The 21,388-nt window shown below is 40.2% G+C and overlaps 3 protein-coding genes across 5 annotated transcripts; 1 reads left to right on the top strand and 2 right to left on the bottom strand.

Moving 5' to 3' along the window:
* Nucleotides 1–5,143: 5,143 nt before the first annotated feature.
* trmt11 (tRNA methyltransferase 11 homolog) lies at nucleotides 5,144–15,598 on the bottom strand. The gene is made up of 13 exons (XM_079345099.1): nucleotides 15,394–15,598; nucleotides 14,788–14,853; nucleotides 14,564–14,637; nucleotides 14,344–14,425; nucleotides 14,130–14,222; nucleotides 13,810–13,944; nucleotides 13,570–13,726; nucleotides 13,416–13,496; nucleotides 13,115–13,279; nucleotides 12,927–12,999; nucleotides 12,220–12,354; nucleotides 7,324–7,444; nucleotides 5,144–5,538 (listed from the first exon to the last, which is right to left on the bottom strand). The coding sequence occupies exons 1-13, from the start codon at nucleotides 15,469–15,471 to the stop codon at nucleotides 5,398–5,400; spliced, it is 1,401 nt and encodes a 466-aa protein (XP_079201225.1). The 5' UTR covers nucleotides 15,472–15,598; the 3' UTR covers nucleotides 5,144–5,397.
* On the top strand, nucleotides 15,499–17,604 carry LOC306824764 (actin-binding Rho-activating protein). 2 transcript variants are annotated; one of them, XM_079345100.1, is made up of 2 exons: nucleotides 15,499–15,566; nucleotides 16,452–17,604. In XM_079345100.1, the coding sequence occupies exons 1-2, from the start codon at nucleotides 15,551–15,553 to the stop codon at nucleotides 16,988–16,990; spliced, it is 555 nt and encodes a 184-aa protein (XP_079201226.1). In that variant the 5' UTR covers nucleotides 15,499–15,550; the 3' UTR covers nucleotides 16,991–17,604. The 2 variants fall into 2 exon arrangements, with proteins under 2 accessions (XP_079201226.1, XP_079201227.1); XM_079345101.1 differs by lacking the exon at nucleotides 15,499–15,566 and adding an exon at nucleotides 15,986–16,079.
* A 107-nt stretch (nucleotides 17,605–17,711) lies between these two features.
* hint3 (histidine triad nucleotide binding protein 3) lies at nucleotides 17,712–21,162 on the bottom strand. 2 transcript variants are annotated; one of them, XM_079345103.1, is made up of 5 exons: nucleotides 21,037–21,162; nucleotides 20,394–20,511; nucleotides 20,085–20,154; nucleotides 19,512–19,638; nucleotides 17,712–19,109 (listed from the first exon to the last, which is right to left on the bottom strand). In XM_079345103.1, exons 1-5 carry the CDS (start codon nucleotides 21,112–21,114, stop codon nucleotides 19,062–19,064), a joined length of 441 nt encoding a protein of 146 aa, XP_079201229.1. In that variant the 5' UTR covers nucleotides 21,115–21,162; the 3' UTR covers nucleotides 17,712–19,061. The 2 variants fall into 2 exon arrangements, with proteins under 2 accessions (XP_079201229.1, XP_079201228.1); XM_079345102.1 differs by having other exon boundaries at nucleotides 20,932–21,147.
* Between the last annotated feature and the right edge of the window lie 226 nt (nucleotides 21,163–21,388).

The following is a 21,388-nucleotide window of genomic DNA, read 5'->3' as shown; positions in this document are numbered from 1 at the left end:
TGATGTTTTTGATGGGATTAAGATTCTGCTCAAACTTTGCAGCACAGCAAATCATAATTTGGTCTTCAGATAGTAAACCTTAAACCCTTGTTGTAGCAAAATGACTGACATATTCTCCCATGCTTATCACTTCGTACTTATCGCTCATTATGGCGCACACCAAAACTATCCACAGTTATTTCCATTTGAACTGCAAAGGTAGAATTCTGTGTTTATAAAATTAGCGTTTTAATGATTATTTAAATGCAACTCTAAAGTCAGACACAGAAGCTTATTGAATGTAGAAAACAGCTTTTTACAAAGTAATGATACATGAAATTACAGAATCAAGCTTGTGACGTAAGACAAAAAGGAAAGCTCTTTGTCATCAATGTCAACCTGATTAGGTTGACACAACTTGCATTTATCACTGGATAGTTTAATGTAAATAAGACTAAGGGTCAAACAGAACAATACAAGAGAAAGGTGAAAGCATCAAAGTGACAGAGAAAGTGTGGTCAGACAAAGACAATGCAGAATAGTCAAACTACAGAACGATAACATTTTGACAAACACTAACAGCTGGGCTGATCCTCAGAGAGGACAGGTGTGAGTGTGTTGCCAGGAACTGATAGGGGTGTGAGAGTCTCTGCAGGTCCCAGAGAAGAAAACATTTGAGTGTCATGCGTGTATCCTGGCCCTGACTAACGCACACCCCCATCTAACAACACATTCCACTCAGCTAAACCGCCATGAGACAGCGGCTGTGGGATCTGAAAAGTACATGCGTACACAGCCGGGGATTTGTTCACTGACACCCAACTGAATGGCACACACACATACACAAAGTCACAGTAACACTAGACCTCAATCAGACCCTCTGAAGAGGCACTGAGGTGCATCTCTGAAATTCAAACCCAGCACAGACCTGCACTCCTCACTTCACCTCATCCTGAAAGATGTAATTACCCAGCTGCAAATGTCATGTTTTATGTAAAGCATAGCGGATATTAATATTTCCTCTGTGATGTTCTGGCTGTCTTCAATATTTCCTTTGGCAGCTCCAGTTTCCTTCCACTTTGCTAATATATGAGAATCAGTAGAAAACTGGAGAATCAAATTAGCTCATTAGTGTGAATGTCAGCGTAAGGGGGTGTGTCTGTATATGCTCTATGACACACTACTAACCTGCCCAGGCTGTTTCCGTGCCTTCACTCTAATGCATGTGGGAAAGCCTCCAAGTATGAATGAAAAGTAAGCCTGGGAAAATGAATGAATAGAAAATGTTGTCATAATGGCTACATCCTCACTGGTGTCTTATATTAAGCCCAATTAGTGCTTTATGACTCTTGCAGGAGAAGAGAAATCTTGTCAGTCACCATGTTTGCCATCTTGGCTTTGTGTGCGTGTGTGTGTTTTACCACTTGGCAGTTAAGAGTCATTAAAAAAGGGCGTGAGGGAGCCATCCAGTGGTTTCTAGTCATTAATGAACAACAGCACTGACAACCACAAGAACCCACACAAACACTATAAACACAAAGTAAGGCACACATGTAAACACCAAAATACACACACTGACTTTTTGTTAATGTCTGTGTCTTCCCTCCTGTTTCTGCTACAAACACTTTTTTTCAGTCCTATTAAGCATGATGAGCCAATAAACACACGTAAATGCATCCACACAAAGGCAAACAAGTCATTTCACTAAATCAACAATGCATGTGTGAAGTGATGTGGGGGACATAAGGGTCCCATGCAGGAAAATAACAAAAAATCAAGATGCAGTATACTCGCCACAAAAGAGGATATCTGGGGGTTTATTTTTAGGTAAGCATGAGTGGTTGAGGCCAAGTTTCCTTAGGCGTCATGCTAAAAAAAAAAAAACAAGAAAAACCCCTTATGTGATGATATAACGGTCAAATATGGTCATGGCGAATGGGCCTTGGGTAGGTGAAAGAAGGATGAGGAAGTTGGTTGACAAGCCGTTCAGTCACCCCCGTTACTTCCTGGGCCAACAACCCTCGCCACTTCCAGGCTAGTATCTTTAAAGAGGATGTTGTGCGTTTGGAGCAGCTCTGCACTTTCTCAACCACAGTTCACTTCAAAAGCTTAGCCCCTGGACTGCTTGTTTACAAGCTGAGCTGCATTGATTGTATAGCAAACAGTCTGCAGGCTGGATGACAGCACACACATCTCACAGGACTTCTACAAATTCCTGTTGGGAAACTTTGAAGGCTTTCTCTGCCCCATGCTGTCATCTAGTGGCTTTGGGTGCAATAATGCTGGAATAAGACGCAAAGTTACTGTACCCTTGATTGTAAAAGGGTGTGTGTGTGTATGTGTGGGGGGGGGGGGGGGTTCCTCCTACACTCACTCTTTTAAGCATGGTTTTAGTTTCACACAGCTGTGTGAGATGTGACTCTTGTGGTGATTGGTGGCACTATAATGGCTTTTCCTCTGCAGGACTGCTCCTCCCAGACACTGAGATAACAGCTCTCCTCTTACCTCAATCATCCACTGAGGAGCTGCAGAGGGCTTCCTAAGAGTGTATGAGGGCACCAGGGTAACCTGAGGGCGGTGGAGGAAGGGCAACAACGGCTGGAGGACGTACACCTGTCCAAACTCCCCTGGCTTTGGACAGGTGCGCTGCACCTGCATCACATGTGTTCAGTCACTAATGTGTGTGTGTGTGTGTGTGTGTGTGTGTGTGTGTGTGTGTGCGGGTGTGTGTTACAGCTTGGAAACAGCTGTGTGCTGTGAAATTTCTGCCATTCACACTCTTATATTTAAGTCAAGTCCTCTGTAGTAGGTTAGCTTTTGTTACAAGTTGCAAGGTGTCAAATCACCTGTTATCCATCAGTTCATCTGACTGTAATGATCCTCCCTAAAGGTCCGTTAGGTGTATTTTTTCTTTTTTTTTTTTTTTACTTTGTACTCAATTCCTGCCTTAAGCAAACAGCCAATCGTAGTTTGTAATTTCTGATTGGCCCTTGAGATGGCCAATTAGATAAGACAGGCCCAGATCATCCTAAACCTTGTCCATGGTCACCCGCGCCCTGCACTGTTTTCTTAAATTGAGCATTGTCATACTGATTGTACAAACATGACAGGCGTATCAATCTCTTCATCTGGTGCTTTGAAAATAACCTTTCCTAGTATTGACCATCCTTTTTTATCAATCTAATTTAATAAGCTGCACTGGTGTGTAAAATACACGTTAGTGTGCATTTTAGTGTTTAATAAACTAATGACTAAAGAGTTTGAGATATTCAGAGTGTATAAGACATTTGAAGGCATTAATGACAGTTTGAAACTTCCACATTAGTTTTAAAATGCTTTTAAAACATCAGGTTCTCACAGTAAACCAGCTGATTCAGCAGTCTAAAGGTCATTTTCAGGCAAAGAGGAGTTTAATCAGGAGTTATCGTTCCAAAACAGCGACCCTGTCCTCCTACAGGGAGATCCCCTTCGAGAAAAAGAGGAGAGAGCAGGGGGTGCAGAGGTGAGGGGGGTTGAGGAGTTGGAGGGGAGGCATGGAGGACTGCAGGAGGTGATGTGGAGTGACAGAAAAGAAGGGATGGCGCCTCAGTTACAAAAAATTACTCACTTTTTCACTGACTATCAAAGAGGGGATAATGGGAAAAAGTTAGGATTAGAGAATGATATACAGCCAAACCAATTGTTTGGATATGCCTTTTGTTTACAGTTTCAGTCTCAAATTATTTTATTGCCACTGGATTACACCAGGAAACTGTTCTGCTGCAGTGAGCATCCAACATTAAACAAAACCAGATCTAACAAGTACACACACACACACACACACACAGTTTCCACAGCGTCTGGACAGAATTACATGGTGAAATGAGGAACCCCCCCACACCCCTCCTTAATTATAGTCTGGATCATTGGAGACGGAGGGCTTTTATGAAACATGGTTCATCACTGTGGCACAGCAAACACATACACACAGCACCCTTCAAACACAGCTCTTTGCATTTATGTTCCTATTCTGAGAGGGGATTTTTGTTGTGGCAAACATCGAAAGAGAGAGAGAGAGAGAGAGCGAGACAGAGCGAGAGAGAGAGAGAATTATTCATTCAATTTTGTGAAATAAAGATATACAACAACCGGGCACCGTGGAGAGATAAACAAAGTGCACCACAAACGATGTGGAGCCTGATATCATGTGATGGTGCCTGAAACTCTCACCCTGTGAAGCTGGGCGAATAGGAAAGTGTGGTGAGGAGGCAGAGGCCCAACTGATAAACAGAGCCGAGGGGAAAGTCGCATGAAGGCCTGCTGCGTGCTCTCTGGAGATGAATAACGAGCCGGGCTGCGTGTAAACTGCGGTTTGAAAACAACAAAAGCTGCTGACTAACTGTAATGGTGTGTGGCGAGCTGGGGACGCCCTTTCATTTGGGCGCTTGCTTGCACAGGGAGGCCTCTCTCACCTAATCATGCCTGGATAAAGCACAACAACAGCTTTAATTGTAGTCATACAGTGCGTCTGTGAGGTATTCAAAAACAACAACAGAAGTCATTTCAGGTCAGTCTGGAACAATGAAACTATTTTTGTTCGAGAGGCAACATAGGGGAACGATGATTTTTCTTTTAAATGGTTAAGAGGTCATTATATAGGAACAAGTACTTATATTCCACGGCTGATTGATGCAAGTATAATTCTCTGAATGAATTCTCCAATTAAAATGGTGGAACATACAGGGCAGGCATTAAGCTCAGTGGTACTCGGTCTCACAAGTAAAGGGTCAGGGGTTTGATCCCCAGGCACGTCAGTGTCCTTGGGCAAGAAGCTGAAGCCAAAATTGCTCCCTCTGCCTGTGAATAAGGATGGATTTTGTATGGATTAGTTCATACTAATGGTCACTTTACTTAGCAGCCTCTGCCATCAGTGTGGTGTGGTGTGAATAGGTACCGTTCACGTTAACACTAAGTCTGTGTTAGACACAGCTGGAGAGGAGTTTCTATAAAGACGAGGGTGTTTGCCAGGCATGCAGGATGAATGAAAGTTACTTAATTGGACATCTCAGTCTGGACTGATTCTAGTTTCCATTCAGTTGCTTCTCCATCCTCTCAGAAGTGTGCAACTCAAACACTCGTGTACTTTCTTACACCATAATCCAAATGCTCACTTCAAAGTTCAAAATTTGGTTAATTATTTACAAAAACTTTATTTACAATTCAACTAATAAGATGTTTGTTAAGTGTAACTGTATTAGTACTCATTAAAGGACATTTATTTTTTTAATCATTTATTTTAAAGATATAAGCAATAACAAATTAGGTAAAATAGTGATAAAGATAAAAAAGTAAGGTAACAAAAGGTTTCAGTTTGTTTCCGTCTTTCAGTCCATTAAAACCGTGTTTTTCTATCTTTTTCTTTTTTATTGATTCTTCATCTTACTCTCCATTGACATGAGGTCTGTCTTCTTCTTTGCCACACCTCTTGTTTAATCCACTGAAATACTTTTCTCTGAAGGCGTTGTGTCCCTGGTAGGGGCTCAGGTGGAGGTCTTCCAGATGAGCCAGACTGTCTAATTCCTGCAAGGGCAAAATTTGGAGAGATTAGCGACCTTAAGTGGAAGTTGAAGCAATACAGGTTTTTATTTTTCATCCGAAAACGTTTTTAATAAATTTCGACAAGATTTTATAAAACTTCCAGAAGCAAATATCTTTTTAACATTTGCAGAATAAAGCCTGTAAATAGAAAAACAAAATGGAAATCAACTTGGACAACAGACAGCAGCCTTTCACTCCTCCCTGAGGGACATGTTGAGACTTCAAATTTCACAATAATAAATTATTAGGAAATATAACCATAACAGCTTTTTTCCGGTTCAGAAAAAAACCAAAACAGATTATTTTGTCAGTGTCATTTATCCATTAGGGTTAGGGGTTCATGTCAACAAATAGGACCTGTACAGTTTAGTGTTTTCTACGGATGCATATGACCTGTAAAGAGTCCTTGAGATAAACAGTTTGTGTTGGCTGTCAGGTAGCTGCTGGAGATCAATGAAGGGATGAAGGAAGAGAAATGCTGGTTGAAGGAATAATGAGGTGAGTTGACTTGGAAATGATGACTCCAACATTGGGCTTGTCATTTTTCAGCAACACCTCTCGTCTGCTTATTAATGCTGCCACGCAACCTGGAAATGTTTCCATGACCACACTGAGGGGAAATAACCATAACTGACTAAATATCCATGAACCAGGATCAAGAAGGATAAAGGGACATCAAATACAAAGTGTTGTAATATCAACTCTGATCAACTGTCTATTCCAAAAATCATTCAGGTCAAGGGTAGAGTAAACGTTTAGAGCTATTTTATATCAAGACGGGTTTTTTTGGCCAACAATAACATTATGTCACGCCCCATTAATGAGAACATGGGTTTCTGTTCAAAGAGACATTTCTGTGCTCGTTCAACAGACCACATTTGGTAAATGGACTTGAGCTTGTATAGTGCTTTTCTAGTCTTCTGACTACTCAAAGGGCTTTTACACAACAGATCACACCTACACACTCACACACTGATGGCTGCTATGTAAGTGACCACCAAAAGTAACTAATCCTATTCATACACATTTATATGCAAAGGACATTTTGACTATTTGGCTGCCGGCGATCGAACCACCGACCTTCCACAGCACTATGGCTCAATTCAGTGGTTGAAACATTGGAAATTGTGTGATTTCATGCATATCTAATAGAATTACACGACATCCTGGTTTATTTAGTTCCCATAGGCGTGCGCTCAGGTTTGTTTGGAAGAGAGAGCTCTCTCTGCACGCTCAGCTATATAGATGCGAGAGAAGAACACACATCTGTGTGTTTTTGTGTGAGTGTCATACAGGGTACTTCATGGGAACAATTTGGGGTTTTGAAGTGGAATGGATGTCAGATTCAAAGATGGATTGTTTTCCATATGATGTGTGATTAGCCCATTTAGGTTTTCAAGTATAAAAGAAAGAAATGAAACCCAGATGTTGAGGATTTACCCGAAAAGAGACACCATCACTGACTTCAGAATAACATGCAAAAACATGTACATATGCACATCATACATACATGAGCATGACACATGCGTATGTGGTTACGCATATACAAACATTTCTGTGAACTATAAAAAAAACATTCAAAAGAACAGGCAGACACATGATCCTGTTTAACATAAACAAAGTGTGATGCTGTTCATGCTCACATGTACAAACCAGGAAACAACTGGGGGGGGGGGTAGATTTTGAAAATAGTGGTAGTTAACGACTACTTTTCTGCTGTTTCGTGTCAGTAAATGTAATTATTAGCTCTATCGCAACAGCACACACCTCTGGCTCCTTGATCTTTTCCATGGTGATGAGGCGTCGTGCGGTGTGGCTGGAAAGAGTCTGCTCACAGTTACTGATGAGCCGGAGACATGGATGAAGAGGAACCATTTCCTCACGGTACCTGAAAGGAAATCAATCATGTGTTCTTCATTTGATCATCTTACTTTTCAAGTGAACTCGCCTGAAGAGCTACATGAGCTACTTTCTTTTTCGCCTGTGTACTAAAACTAATCAAAATTACAAATTTAATTTGCTTGTCTTTGTCGACCATTCCACTTTGAGTGTTAAAGAAAAAATATATATATGTGCTGACTATGAATAGCGTTTGGTTAAAAATGTGCGGTGATGTGGAATAGGAGCCGTGTTGAGTGTCGGATAACAGATACATCCTTTAACTGTGGTAAAGCATTGGAGTTATGTGATCTGACATCGTGTGATGTGCATCGAAGTGTGTTTTGATCTATTGCTCTTGTTCTTCATGCAGACTGGACAGTTTTTGTTCATGACGCATGTACAAATAAACTACGACGACATTTGAACATTGTAGTGTGAAAACAGCGAGTTATGTTAAGGAAGCGTGTTTAGTGCTCGGATGAAGATGGAAAAAGTGACCTGAAAGGTTGACTGCAGTGTCTGTCATCACGAGTCAGGCCAGGTTAGGCCCTATTAACAGCCTGATGTGTTTGTATATTTATGTCAGTAGCACTTTTTCCTGACCACCATCACAGTAACAATCGCCCCCTCAGAAAGTTGGATTTGTACGTCACTGTTTGTCAGCCATGTTGCCATGGTTACACGTGGGCCTCTTTGGTTTACGGAATCACGGTGACCAGTGTTGCCAGGTCCGCTTTTTATAAGCGACTTTGGGCTTGTTTTCCTGTAAAGTCTCGTGCAAATATCTTCAGTCGCGGGTTGTGGTTTGGGCTTGTTTTCTAAAGTATAGTTGCTTATTTAAGCTTGCTTTGCTCCCTAACTGCTACTGATTCTCTCCCAGCTCTCCGCAATAAAGCCAAATACAAACGCAATATTTTGTATGTCCTTTTCCAGGAGCTGTCTAGTGTCTACAACCCCGTTTCCTTGGTTACCACGAGCGCCCGATCTGGCATCCTCACGCACATGCACAGCTACACCTGACAGAGCGACAGAGTGACAATGCCCAGCATAAGTGGGGAAAATGTGGAAGAAAATATTAGAAAGAGTGGGAGAAAGAGACGAACCAGAATGGCTAATTTTTGAAACTTTGAAAGAAACTTTTTGTCTGCAGTTTGAGAGCAGAGATGACGAGGAGTGAAAATGTAAATGACATTTCGATCTTAAGATATGCTTCAATGCATGACGGCAAAAAAAATGACACAAAATGATTGTTAAACCATGTTAACATGTTTGTGAAAATCTGACACGCCCAAATTTTGATTTGGACATGGCTGGGTATATACTGTATTATCGTTGAGAAGAGCTAAGTCGATTGTTTTGGGCTTATTTCCAGAGACCAGGTTGCTTATTTCTTTCACACGACCAGGCAATACTGACGGTGACTAGAGGTGACGCATCCAGGAGATTGAGGGTGCATTCGGATTGTCCCTCCTATCTACTTTACCTTAAGCCCGTGAAAACGTCATGGGCTTAAAGAAAGGTGTGAGGAGGGAATTCATAGGACTAAAGTAAAGATGATCGTGTTGTTTTGACAATCCGACCACATTTCCACTGGGCGACGTGAAAATAATGCGATGACGGCAGAGGATAGTGACGCGGGTCTGCCTTGGTGAAACTACAGTTTTTTAAGGAAATGGACTACAAAAAGGTCATCTGAAAATCTTTTCCCTGTGCCCTCTTAGCGGTGAAATAATCCTAATAACCTCAAGGTGTGAATGAAAATAAAAGGTAGGCTATATAAGATACCAGGATCCTTCACTTTGATGATTTTACAGCATCAGCATCAGGCTCATAGTTTACCTCTGGGTTTAAGATTGTTCATATTTGTTTAAGGCAAATTATTGCAGTGGTAAATTCCATGATTTGCGTCCCTTTTCTTTTTTTTATTAGCAAGGTTTTATATTACAATTTCTCGCATTAAATCAACATCAAATAACGGCAAAGCATCTCCACTAAACATGATACAAGAATGTCTAAAAGCAATTTTTACCTTCTTCACACACAAAATAAAATGAAAGAAAAAGGAATACAAAAGCCGTAACAAATTATGATTCAAATCTACATCGAAACCAAACGCAGATCGTCTCCACATTTCTCCTCCAACAGATCATTCGTTTTCGTGAACGCTCGGATGCTCGAATTGTGGAACGGCACTTTCTGGGAGGCAAAGATGGAGAGTTTGTACAGATCATACTGTGATCCTTGAGCAGCAGAGTTTATAACAAGGCAGCGCGGTACAGAGACAGATGATTCAGATGACTCTGTCTATGATGCACCATCCCTGACTCTATTTGAGACAGGACATGTCCTGTATGTCTGTTCATGATCAATGTGCATGCTCTAAAGGGCTCCCCGGGGCTCTGTCTTCTCTGAGGTTGTCAAAATGAGATTTGAACATATCAAATAAAATCATGGTAAAAAAAACTTTGTGGACACTTTATCCACAGCCCTTTTAGGAAGAACAACTGTGTATAGACTTATTCTGTTGGGATTTTATCAATGAAAAATCTTTAAATTAGTGTTTATTTCATCAGCTAAGTATCTTTTTTCTGCATTGGGTGTTCAGGGGTCCCACCTTTTCTGAGATACAAGAAGAGGGGGCTCCAAGGAAAAAAAGTTTCTGGAACCACTCATCTACGCAAAGTAAATACAATTTAAAATACACGATCTGACAAAAACATATATTAAAGAAACAAGCCGATGCATGTAACCTCAGTTTTAATGCAGCTCAAATCTGCTGCCGGAGCAGTGGACAGTGGCCTCTAGTAAAGTTGACAGAACCATGAAGTGAGAGATTTATCTGGATGTCCAGAGGGATACGTTAGAATAAAAATGAATGACCTCAAAATGAAAACAGTCCATTTACAGTCTGTGACACATGCGTCACCTTACTGCTGACAATACGCATACTTTATGACTTTGCTTCACTTGTTTATGTTGTAATTAGGTCACTTTATGGCTGTGATGACAGATTTTCCATCATCTGTCTTGATACTTTTTCTTCCTTCATTTATTTTTCTCAGTTTAGAAAAGGGGAGAGAGGGTGAGGGGTCTGACCAGGTCTAGACGTCGTCTTTTGCTGACAGGACTTTGTGTCACCTGTCATCACACACAAGCAAGCATGCTCACGCATACACACACACACACACATTCCAATGAGGCAGGCAGACACACACAATCTTGTGTTTCTATCACAGACATGGATTCTGATAAAGACGAATGTTGGGGTGACAGAAACCCGATATCGCCCCCGTAGAGCCCTAGATTAGGCCCAGGAGACAGGCTAGGTTTATACACGTGACTGTACACACACACACACACACACACACACACACACACACACACACACACACACACACACACACACACACACACACACACACACACACACACACACACACACACACACACACACACACACACACACACACACACACACACACACACACACACACACACACACACACAGATAGTTAACAGATCTGACTCTCCCGGCCTCAGACGTTTATTTTGGCTCGGCGCTCTGTCAGGCACGGAGTCAGCCACCGGTAGATGAGTAGCAAAGACAAATGTGTGAACATGATGACACATATGTGTGCACGGCTTCATACACAGGACCACACAGACACATGTAAATGCACTGATGCATACACACAAAGGCTGAATGGACTGGAGACTACGCCTGTGTGTTTATCCAAAGGGCCAAAAGAACAATGTCTTCATAAGGATTAAGACATTGTTCTTTTCCCCCTCACATTTCCATAGCCACACAGTCTAAAAACCAGAGGATGCAGGATTATCTCATCTCCTCCTTGCTCTTATGATAAGTGAGGAAAAGGAGTGCCAGCCCTGCAGGGGTATTATTTCCCTAACGTCTGTTGGTGTCACTCTCTGTTGTGGTTTACACATTTACAGTAGAACACCTGCTCTCAAAGTCAGCTCTTATTTTCTGCTAATGCAAAGCAAATGGAACAATATGCAACTTTGTTTCAGAAGATCCCTCTTATGGGACACACACATAAAGGAGTCGTCAGTTGTGGTTTACTGTAAAACACCTCAACACACCTGTAACTCCCCAGTTCAAACACCGTCATTCACACAGGTAGTTACAGTTGCAGGGTGATGTTTAATAGGATATAGCTACAGGGAAACGTTTGAGGGAAATAAACAAAGTGCATATCTTTCTATGAAAACTTACTGGACATAGACTCAGAGATTGATAAACAGTCCCCAAGGGCTTAAAGTTCATCGTAAGTCATCAAGTCATTCGTCACCATGAGTATTGACGGACAGTCGCTGCGGCCAACTTACCATGTAGACTTCTTTTGGTTAAATACTAACATCTATGTAAATACTATATATGGTTCATCATGTTTAAATTACATAAAACCTCTGTGAATCCTTATTAAGACATTAAGTGACTGTGATTGTGTTCCAAACTATTTATATTTGAGAGTTCAGCTTTTATGGCGTCAGTCTGCCCCCTAGTGGCAGAAAAGCACCTCAATCTAAGCCTAAAAGAAAACTCCAAACTTCTTCTCACATCCAAAACCATCTGACAAGGAGACATGTTTTCAACAAAGATAGAAAAATATTTGCCACATATCCAAAGTTCCCTTTTAAGTCACTAAAAACAGTGAATCTAAAGTTCCTCTTGTCCAGCGGATATGAAAGTGTGACTGCAGCAGCATGCTCGGCGTTTCAAACAGTATAAATTACAACACAATAAATCTGAATACTCACTCTGGTCTGTAGACAGGCAGCCAGTAGACAAGCCTCCCACCCATGACCAGGTGGAGGGCAGAGAAGTGTAAGAGATCCATGAAGATGTCGCTCAGGTGGTACGCCTGAGTGACAGGGACGTGAGACTCAACGTAGCTTAAGAAGAAAAAAACAAATACACATACGTGGTTAGACCACAGACACATTATCAGACATTTCACAGAAAATGTCTGACTTTCAAACATGCCTTGTAGAAAAGATTTAAGACTGACAAGGCAACATCTCTAAACTAACACAAAGGTTCACTGTAGTTAGTAACAAATATTTTATGCCTTGAGAACAGGGCTTGGTGATGAGTGGATAAAATCATTGAAAAATACATTTATTTTCTCTTTAACATACTCCGCCGCTGATCTGTACTTTGGCTTTACCCTGAAACTGCATAGTTTACTTTTAAAGACAAGTTTACAGGTTGAACTTTTCTGAAGAAGAAATACACGTGACGTTATTCATCTCAAAAGGAAATACAGTTTCATGTTGTTACAATTTATTGACAAAATAAAACAGAACTTGTTTGAATGATTTCTTTGTTGTTGTTTTTTTTTTCCTAGAAGAAATTAAAAATCAGAAAGTCATAATTTGAGCGAGTTGTGAAAAAAATCACAGCCCCACTAGAGACCTATGAGATCCATTTAGTCTAAAAGTCAAAGGGCCTCGGGTGAACTTACACGCCATCATGAGGTTTAGTGATGTCTTTATGAGAGCCAGTTCTCCTTGTAGACTCGCGGATACCGTACGGAGCTTTACAGCACAATAAAAACAAAACAAAAAAAGACAGAGGACACTTCACACGTTAGATACTCAGCAAAGTCTTCAGCGGTATTAGTGGGATGTGAAGATGAACTTGATGACCTACGATCAGTGATGATGGCATCAAACAGCGCAGCCTCTCTCCACACAGGCTTGGAGGCATCAGACACCATAACATCGACATACATCTTCTCTGTCCCGTACTGCCGCAGGTTAGCTCGGATGTTCTCATCGGGTCCTCGCCACTTCTGGCTTTTACGACTCGACCTACCTGAAAGACAAAGACAAAATCTGGTTTTCTAAAGCAATATTTGTCGTAGAATATGGTGTTAAAAGCAGGAGGTAAATACACAGCATACTATACAGCAGTTAGCATGCAGTTTAAGCTTTTAGTAGACAAAACCAACCTTTTCCATGAATGGTGTTGAAATCGATATCTGTTCCGCAAACATAAGCTCCAAACTGAGAGCAAGCTACCAACAGGCTCCCTACAACAAACAGAACAATCAGAACCCATTTATTGACACTGAATTCTCCACACACGTGCCAGGATTATATTACCTGTGCCAACAAACGGGTCGAATACCAGGTCGCTCTCTTTAACTTTGGCGTGGTTGGCCATAATGAAGGAGAGCCCAGCATCCATACTGGTGTTTCCTATAAAGTGCCTGTTCTTTACACTGTGAGAGCGAATCAGTTCACGCTGTCCATCTGCTATCTGGTGCGGAAGAATAAAAGGAGGAAATATTGCTCGAGTGCAGATTCCGTTTTAGAAATCAAGTGCAAAGTACTGAATCTCACCCATCGGCCAAAATAGATGTAGTTTGGCTGCTCGGGGATGTTGTTGGGGTCTGTGCCGTAGTCTTCCAGTAGACAGAAGATGTTTTCAGGGCTTTTCAGACTCACTGTGCCCTCAAACGGGAGATACTCCAAAGCCTGTTGTAACAATTTAACACATGATATCTTGCACATCAACAGAGAAATCCAAAGATGAACATACACCATACATTTCAATTCCACTCAATTAACTTTATTTGTACCCGGGGGGGCAATTGAAAAGGCACACAGAGCAGCAAATGAACAACATATATGTTTTCACATCCAAACACATACATACTTACATCTATCCTTTTGATTCTGTCTGCAAACTCCAAAGTCTTGTTGAAAGTGTAGACATTGATTTTGTATGTTGAGTCTTTGTGCATGAACGGTAACTGTGTGAGTACGTGGAGGAGAAAAAGAGCTTAGACTCTCTGTGGGCCAAATAGAGGTTTCATATAAGTGCAGGGATTGGTCCTTCAACAAGATCGAACTTTAAGCCGAAGCTTCACAAACCATGTTCTCCGATGGGTACTTCAAGAGGGATGTTTTGAGTTCACTGTGCGTTTGTCCATGACCCCAGAGTTCAAAAGCAGACCTGAAAGAGTAATGCAGCATAAACTAGAGCGGCACATCAGCTGAGACAGCTGAGACACATGTAGGCTATTGTGTGGAACATTTACAAGGTCATTTCATCACTTCATATCTACTAAAGATAAAAAATAAAAAAACTTACTTTGCACACACTGATCTGGCCATGATGCCCCGTACATCATCCTCACACAAACCATCCAGACACCAGAAAGGAGACTAAAGAGAGAGCATATGCGATGGGGAGTTACTTAGAGGAATGAGATCTACAGGACAAAACCTTTAGATGCAGATGTCTTTCATAACCAGTGTGTTTATCACAATCAGATGAAAAGCAATGAAAGCAGACTGTACATTTGACTTTCAGACCTTTTCTGTAAAGTTTGCTCTGGGATGGAAGGGTTTCCCTCTGAGCGCCAGCAAAGCCTTAATTTCCTGAAAAAAGAAAATGTTTAGAAATCACTAATGATCATGCTTTATAATCAATTATACTCAAAATGTAAATTAGATTGAATAAAAAGTGTGACAATACAGTACTTGAGGGGATAGTTTGGGACTTAGGATATCACTTAAGGTAACTAAAGACTAGTAAAAACATCTACAACATATATGTTTCTCTATGTACAGGTACCCTTCTCATCGTTCAGTTAGTTTTTTCAGATTTAATCCGCGCCTTCAAGTGTGCCTACGTGTATAAACATACAGTTCCCCCCTTTATTGAGATCCACGGATGAGTTTACAATTTTGAAGAAAAGCAAAACATTATGCATGTTATAATGCCCATCTGTTTATTGTCATAATAAGAGTCCTCAAAGCTTGAGAAACTAAAGTTTTAATGTAATACGAGACGGCTGCAGCGACACATGAGCTAATGTGTTAGCTTGTTCCTGCTTCATGAACAAATGACTGGACTACAATATTAACAAGGAAAAAAAGCTAAACAAGTAACTGAGAGCAAGAGTTAACTGAGGTTACCGGTAACCTGAAGTCCAAATTATCTTGGGCGAGATGAATCAGATATTGAAGGCATGATCGGCTAAGGGTGGTCGCCATTTTGATGCGGCTTCAAAACACGTCCGACTCGAAACCGTAATGTGAGGCAAGGTACCGCCTGAGCACAAAGTCACCACAAATGTTTAAGAATGAAGGTATTTCTTTCAAGTTTATAAAAAGTGTTTTCTGAAGTTAAACTGTGCCACGTGTTTTATTCAAATCAACTTCCTGGAAACCAGTGTGTCCACGAGTTTTGTGGGCTTTCGATAAAAATTCGGATTATTTAAAACAACTAAAGTAAAATTTGTTTAAAACATGTTTCTTATGTTACCAAACGTTTGTTTAAATGACCCTATCTATGTGTATAGCTATGTGTGGGGGATACACTGCCTTCCTTTTCTCCTTTATTGCATAAACCCTTCTGTAGTAATCTGCTTTGCTTTAGAGGCACCTGCTCGGCCTCTCTTATCAGTGATTGGCTGCTTGGATCTCCTCTTACATGCCACTGGCTGGCTCAGGTGTCCATCACAGTGGTTTTGTTTTGTGACAGAAAAGCAGACGCACATAGCTGCAGTCAGCTATGGAGCTCTGTTGTTAAGTTGTCACAACATTGTCTGTGCACTTTGGATACAATGTAATATCGAGTGAAGAGAGGTCTGATCCAGTCTGTAAGTTTGACCATTGTTAATTCTGAACGTCTGGCTGTCTCTGTGCTGTTTTTCCTTAACAAATCTAACTTATTTTGATGATGAACTTATAGTATAATAATATTTGACCCTGTTACCTCTATTTTCCTTGATGTCAATTAAGTTTGTTTAGACTGTGAGTTAAGCAATGCTAAACTCAAAGCCATTCGTTTTCTAGGGTTCATTTGCAGATTGAGAACAACAGTAAGTTGGATCGAAATATTCACATTAAAATCCAAACCTCATAGATATTTAATTATTAAGCAATAGAAATGGTAGAGATCTATTCTTCAGTAAGTGTGTTGTATTCCTTTATGCCGAAATAACTAATGCTTTGTAATTTTTGCCTCACAGCACAACCAGTTATGGAAACAAACAGCCAGAGCTCTGATGTCCTGGAGACTAATGATGATGATGTCCCGGCTCCTGCCCAGGTAAGAGATGATGCTGCAGCATCCATCGTCTCTGTGAAAGGCCTGAAGGAGAACTGGCAGAAGTGGTCCCATGAGCACCAAGAGTACCAGAAGCACAACCCCTTCAGTAATAACTCCAAGCCCAATGTTGTGGTCCCTCAAAGAGGTCAGGACGATTATGGGAAGCCCCTGCAGGGATCCATGACAGAGCAGCGGGGAAAGGATGCTCACACACGCATTTGCAGAGAAGTTCAGGAGCTGTGTGGGGTTATAAGGAACATCGGACAGCCTATGGGCAGAGATCTGGATGGGAAAGTGATTGCTGTTGAATTTGGGAAACTGTTTGAACATTATGTGACCATCTCGAATAAACTGGTTGGGATTCTTCTACGAGCAAGGAAACAGGGGCTGGTTGACTTTGAGGGGGAGATGCTGTGGCAGGGGAAGGATGACCATACAGTTATAACTCTGTTGCTGTAATAAACTTGGCAAACATAATGTTTCAAGTTACATGCAGTACAGAGCTACCTCAAAATAATAATAAGCAACAATCTTCAGCAATCACAGAAGTTGTCAGCATGTCGATCTGTGAAAAAATGCTGGTAATAGAGGTTTAAGGGCTTGCAAATACTGTATGTTAATTTTAGCCTCATGTATTTTGTGACATAGTTGTTTTAAACAATAGCACATTTAGAAAAGTTCATGGTGTAAGATTTACCAACAATGTAGAGGTAAAGTTTATGGTCCAGATCTTTGTTTAAGTTATCTTCTTTATCATATTTCATAGTCTATCTTTTTAATGTAGAGAAAGCAGATGAAATAAAGTCAGTTAGACCCAAAGAAAAAACATGGTGCTTTAAAATACGTACTACTAGTGGACTTTATCGTGATGCAACCTGTATACAATTAAGAGATTAGAAGTATGTGCTAAATGTGTTGCGTCTACTGTGCATTGATATAAATACGCCATAATCTCTGCGGCCAAAGAAACATTGCAGAGGTGCATTAGATTGACTTTTTTAGCTGAGAGATAGTCGTAGAATGATCATTGAGAAAGTTCTGCTCTTGGTATGTTAATAAATAATTATATCCTTTCTGCTTTGAGGTTCTTTGTTAACAGTAAGCACTGACTCATGTAGTTAAACTAATGATGATGAGACAATGTAAACTGATACATCACTTCAATGGAAAGACACTGAGAAGCAGCAATACATTATTTATTGTAATAAAACTCATTTATAAAGTGCATAAGCTTGATTACATTACATGAAGTATGTTTTTTGTTTTTTAAGTCCCTTTTTATACACTACCAGTCAAAAGTTTGAACACACAACAGTAACCGCATTATCAATAGTACAGTATCCTTATTATAATATAGCTACTGTAAGCTGTGTCCAGGGCACACCTACTAATATGTTTGATTATTTTCAACATTTTTGAATAATAGTAGATATAAAAATACAAATAAAACAGATAACTTCACTTTTGTTTTGGAAAGAAATGCATACATACATAGGAATTAACAGATTTTTTTCTATTCATATAAGAATCACACGTCAAACATCTAAGCATAAGCCTTTAAATCAAACTTGAGAAAATAACATGGGTTTCAATCAGGTGTGTCCAAACCTTTGACTGGTAGTGTACATAAAAAAAGTATAGCATGTTGTATTTATATTTAACACGCTTTCCAGGAAGTAAACTAACCATTTTCACATCATAAATTAAATATAAATTAGCATATATCAGCCAATACACCACTATATCTCAGTGCTTGTGAGAAGCTCCAAGCATACTTTACATTCTTCAGAGGATGATGAAGCTGCTTCCACTGTAAAGTAGCTGTATTAATAATGAATGATGGTGTCTCTGTGCTCTGAGTGATAGTGATCTCAGCTATGACACAAAATGCCCTTCAGTAAAGAGACCCTTCATACAGTAGTTAAAGAAATCAGAGTACACATAGGCTAACAATACATTACAATATCAAACTGCTTTTTCTTAAAACTGTTTCATACAACATTGTCCATACATGCATGACCTCAAGCTGCAAAACATCAAGGCAGTCGTGCATGTAAACAAATCAAATCATTTGTGAGTGACTTATATTGGTGTGTTTGGCTTTAAACTGATGATTAAAGTGATCTTAAAACAACAATTGTTCAATGAGAATCACCTTTACTTTAAGTTAAGCGTTGGTCCATTATGTTCATGCACACATTTCAGAGCAAATAAATGGAGATTAAATTCACCTTTTCTGTAAAAGTGGAGCTTTGAAGAATGTTGGATTTTTTTTGCCAGAAATAAACTTTGGCTTTCTTCAAACTTTCATTTTCGAAAATGTCAATTTGAAACATTCTGATACCAAAGAGTAAACCAATGTAATCCCCTGATACAATAATGTCACTGGTTTAATAAAAACTGTCATTGGCCGCACAAAAAATAGACCAAGTTAATGAGTATTGTCAAAAATGACATCTGCGAGAAGGGAGCTGTTTCAGTCCCTCTGAAAGCAGTCAGGTGGTATAACAACTGGATCCAGAGCACGTTATCAGTTGGTCTCTCCTTTAGAGTTGAGAAGGTCAATTAGCTGGTCTGCCTGCAACAAATAAGATGTGGACACTGTGAAAGTTAGAATAACAACAGTACTGTTTTATTTTTCACCAAGATAAACAAAATGACAGTGCCATGGCTACAATGTGATCCAACTAATTACATTTTACACTCAAGAATACATTGATATTTAGTGAATCACCACCTTACTTTGTAGCTAAAGTGGCCTCGAATTAGAAACTTAACAATGAAAGGACAAATGTGCATGAAGACATTAAATAAAACTATTTTATGATTTTGTTCTTTTCCACACATTTTCAAATTCACAATGTAAATGAACAACACCTTGCCAAAAACTTGAGACTACAAAACACTATTTAATGTTTTCTCATCTTAACCTATGTATCACTGATGTGGCATTGAAATACATAATGGAGAGTTTGCTTACTGTGATGAACCAATAAGAGTTGAGTCTGTAGAAGAGGCGGGACATGAAGCTCATTTGACTGGCAGGTGCCAGGACGTGAAGGTGTAGGTGTGTGACAGAACAAAATGGGGGCCAATGAAAACCAAACCTGCAGATATGAAGACAAGAAACAAAGAAAGGTTTTCACAGCAAGCAGCATCTCTGCTGGGACAGAAAAAGATTCCACTGATTGTTTCATCATTACAGCGGCACACACGTTATGAAACCAAAATAAGTGAATGATGATGTAAATTAGATTAAGTGCTGCTGTTAGCATGGTAAATACAGTCCTTTGTTTACTCTAGTAGATACCGTGGTGACAAAAATGTTTGTGACTGTCTGCCATGAGTGGGGATTATTTGCTTGGTTTCTGTCTATACAGGCACAGTATCAATTATTGATTTTCAGAGAGGTAGTATACCTCACAGTCATGTATCAGTCACTACGTGTAGAACCAAGCTGTCCCCTGTGATGAATAACTTCAAGTGGCATAAGCTGCTTGAGTGAAGTCTGTGCTCCCTTTGTAATAACATATCACAATGAAACATTACCCACCTGACATCACTAAGGTCTGTTACATTGTTCTTCTGCAGGATCTCTTTCCCTATCTCCACCATCCGATTGACTGGGAGGGAAAACAAAAATGTAGTTTTTAAACACAAAAATTGCCATTAAAATGTTGAATTCACTCAAAGTTAAACAACAGGTGCTTCTTTACTTTACAGCGAGCTTCATAATTACTCAGTCATTAGTTAGTGATTGGGTAATAGTAAAACTGTCTGTTCACATAGAGAGGAAATTGTCACACATTTGTATTGTGTTTCTTCTAAATGCACCTTTGTCAGTAACAAAATCAATCCTTACCCAAAGGCACATGTTCTTTACTGAGTGATTTACAGTTTCCAACATGTTTGGATGGGACAACCAAGTAATGGTGAGGGGCTCCAGGTTTGATGTCTCTGAAACATGAGAGTTCCTCATCCTGTTGCAGAGGTGGGAAAAAACCCATAATATACACATTTAAAAGGGTTTGTGCTACAATGGTTACTTCAGTGGCTTTTATAGTTTAACTTTAAGTGAGTGTTTGTTATATGTTTGTGTCTGTAACTGCACTCATCATCTCTTTAATACGTGGTTTACAAACTAACTTACAACTGGAGAGCGTTCAGGTAAAACAGGCTCAATTTATTCAGGATTCATAGTATTTAAAAAAGATCAAATCATACTAGAGTTCAGTTGACACAACAGACGTAACTGTACATGTATTACAACACAACCCCCCCCCCCCCCCCCCCCCCCACACACACACACACACACACACACCTACACACACCTACACACACCTACACACACACACACACACACACACACACACACACACACACACAGTGAATAGTCTCACACAGTGAAGAAGCTCCGTGCCCAGCTCATTGTTTACAATCCTGCAGAAAATACATTTCTTGTCGTAGCCCTCGGTGGGTACACTGCCTGTTTTGGATGTTTCCACCTTAGCAGGTTGTGTAATGTTAGCCTCGACGCCTGCCATTGTTGACTGTAGACCTGCACAATCGATCCAAGAGATCATCGCGCCGTCAAGGGGAAACTAAAAGATTGTCGATTTAATGCAGGCCTAATGTGAAGAAATAGCCACCAGAGAGCGATGTCGTTCAACTTACTAAATGTAAGCTATATACTGGTATAGTAATGACGTATTTTTGTAGGCCAACCCGAAAAAATGACACCGGTGGTTCCTACGAAAATTCGCCTGTGGGATTTTTGCATTGGATTTTGGATCATTGCAGAAAATAAGCTATGTGTCAAACACACGTTTTCTTTACAGATGAACATAAATTATATGA

Source organism: Symphodus melops (assembly GCF_947650265.1).
Source record: "Symphodus melops genome assembly, chromosome: 5".
Taxonomy (NCBI): domain Eukaryota; kingdom Metazoa; phylum Chordata; class Actinopteri; order Labriformes; family Labridae; genus Symphodus; species Symphodus melops.
Note: the sequence above shows the minus strand (reverse complement) of the source record. Positions and strands in the feature narration are given on the sequence as shown.

What these genes read in the sequence shown, in the direction of transcription:
- trmt11 (XM_079345099.1), bottom strand. Translation starts at nt 15,471, where the DNA reads ATGGCGACCACCCTTAGCCGATCATGCCTTCAATATCTGATTCATCTC. An exon ending in GAGCAAACTTTACAGAAAAG is followed by an intron (nt 14,638 to 14,787) that starts GTCTGAAAGTCA and finishes CTCTCTCTTTAG; the next exon opens with TCTCCTTTCTGGTGTCTGGA. An exon ending in TGATGCCATCATCACTGATC is followed by an intron (nt 13,000 to 13,114) that starts GTAGGTCATCAA and finishes TGTGCTGTAAAG; the next exon opens with CTCCGTACGGTATCCGCGAG.
- hint3 (XM_079345102.1), bottom strand. Translation starts at nt 21,114, where the DNA reads ATGATCTCTTGGATCGATTGTGCAGGTCTACAGTCAACAATGGCAGGC. An exon ending in ACAGACCTTAGTGATGTCAG is followed by an intron (nt 19,639 to 20,084) that starts GTGGGTAATGTT and finishes TCATATCTGCAG; the next exon opens with GTTTGGTTTTCATTGGCCCC. An exon ending in ACTCTTATTGGTTCATCACA is followed by an intron (nt 19,110 to 19,511) that starts GTAAGCAAACTC and finishes TATTTGTTGCAG; the next exon opens with GCAGACCAGCTAATTGACCT.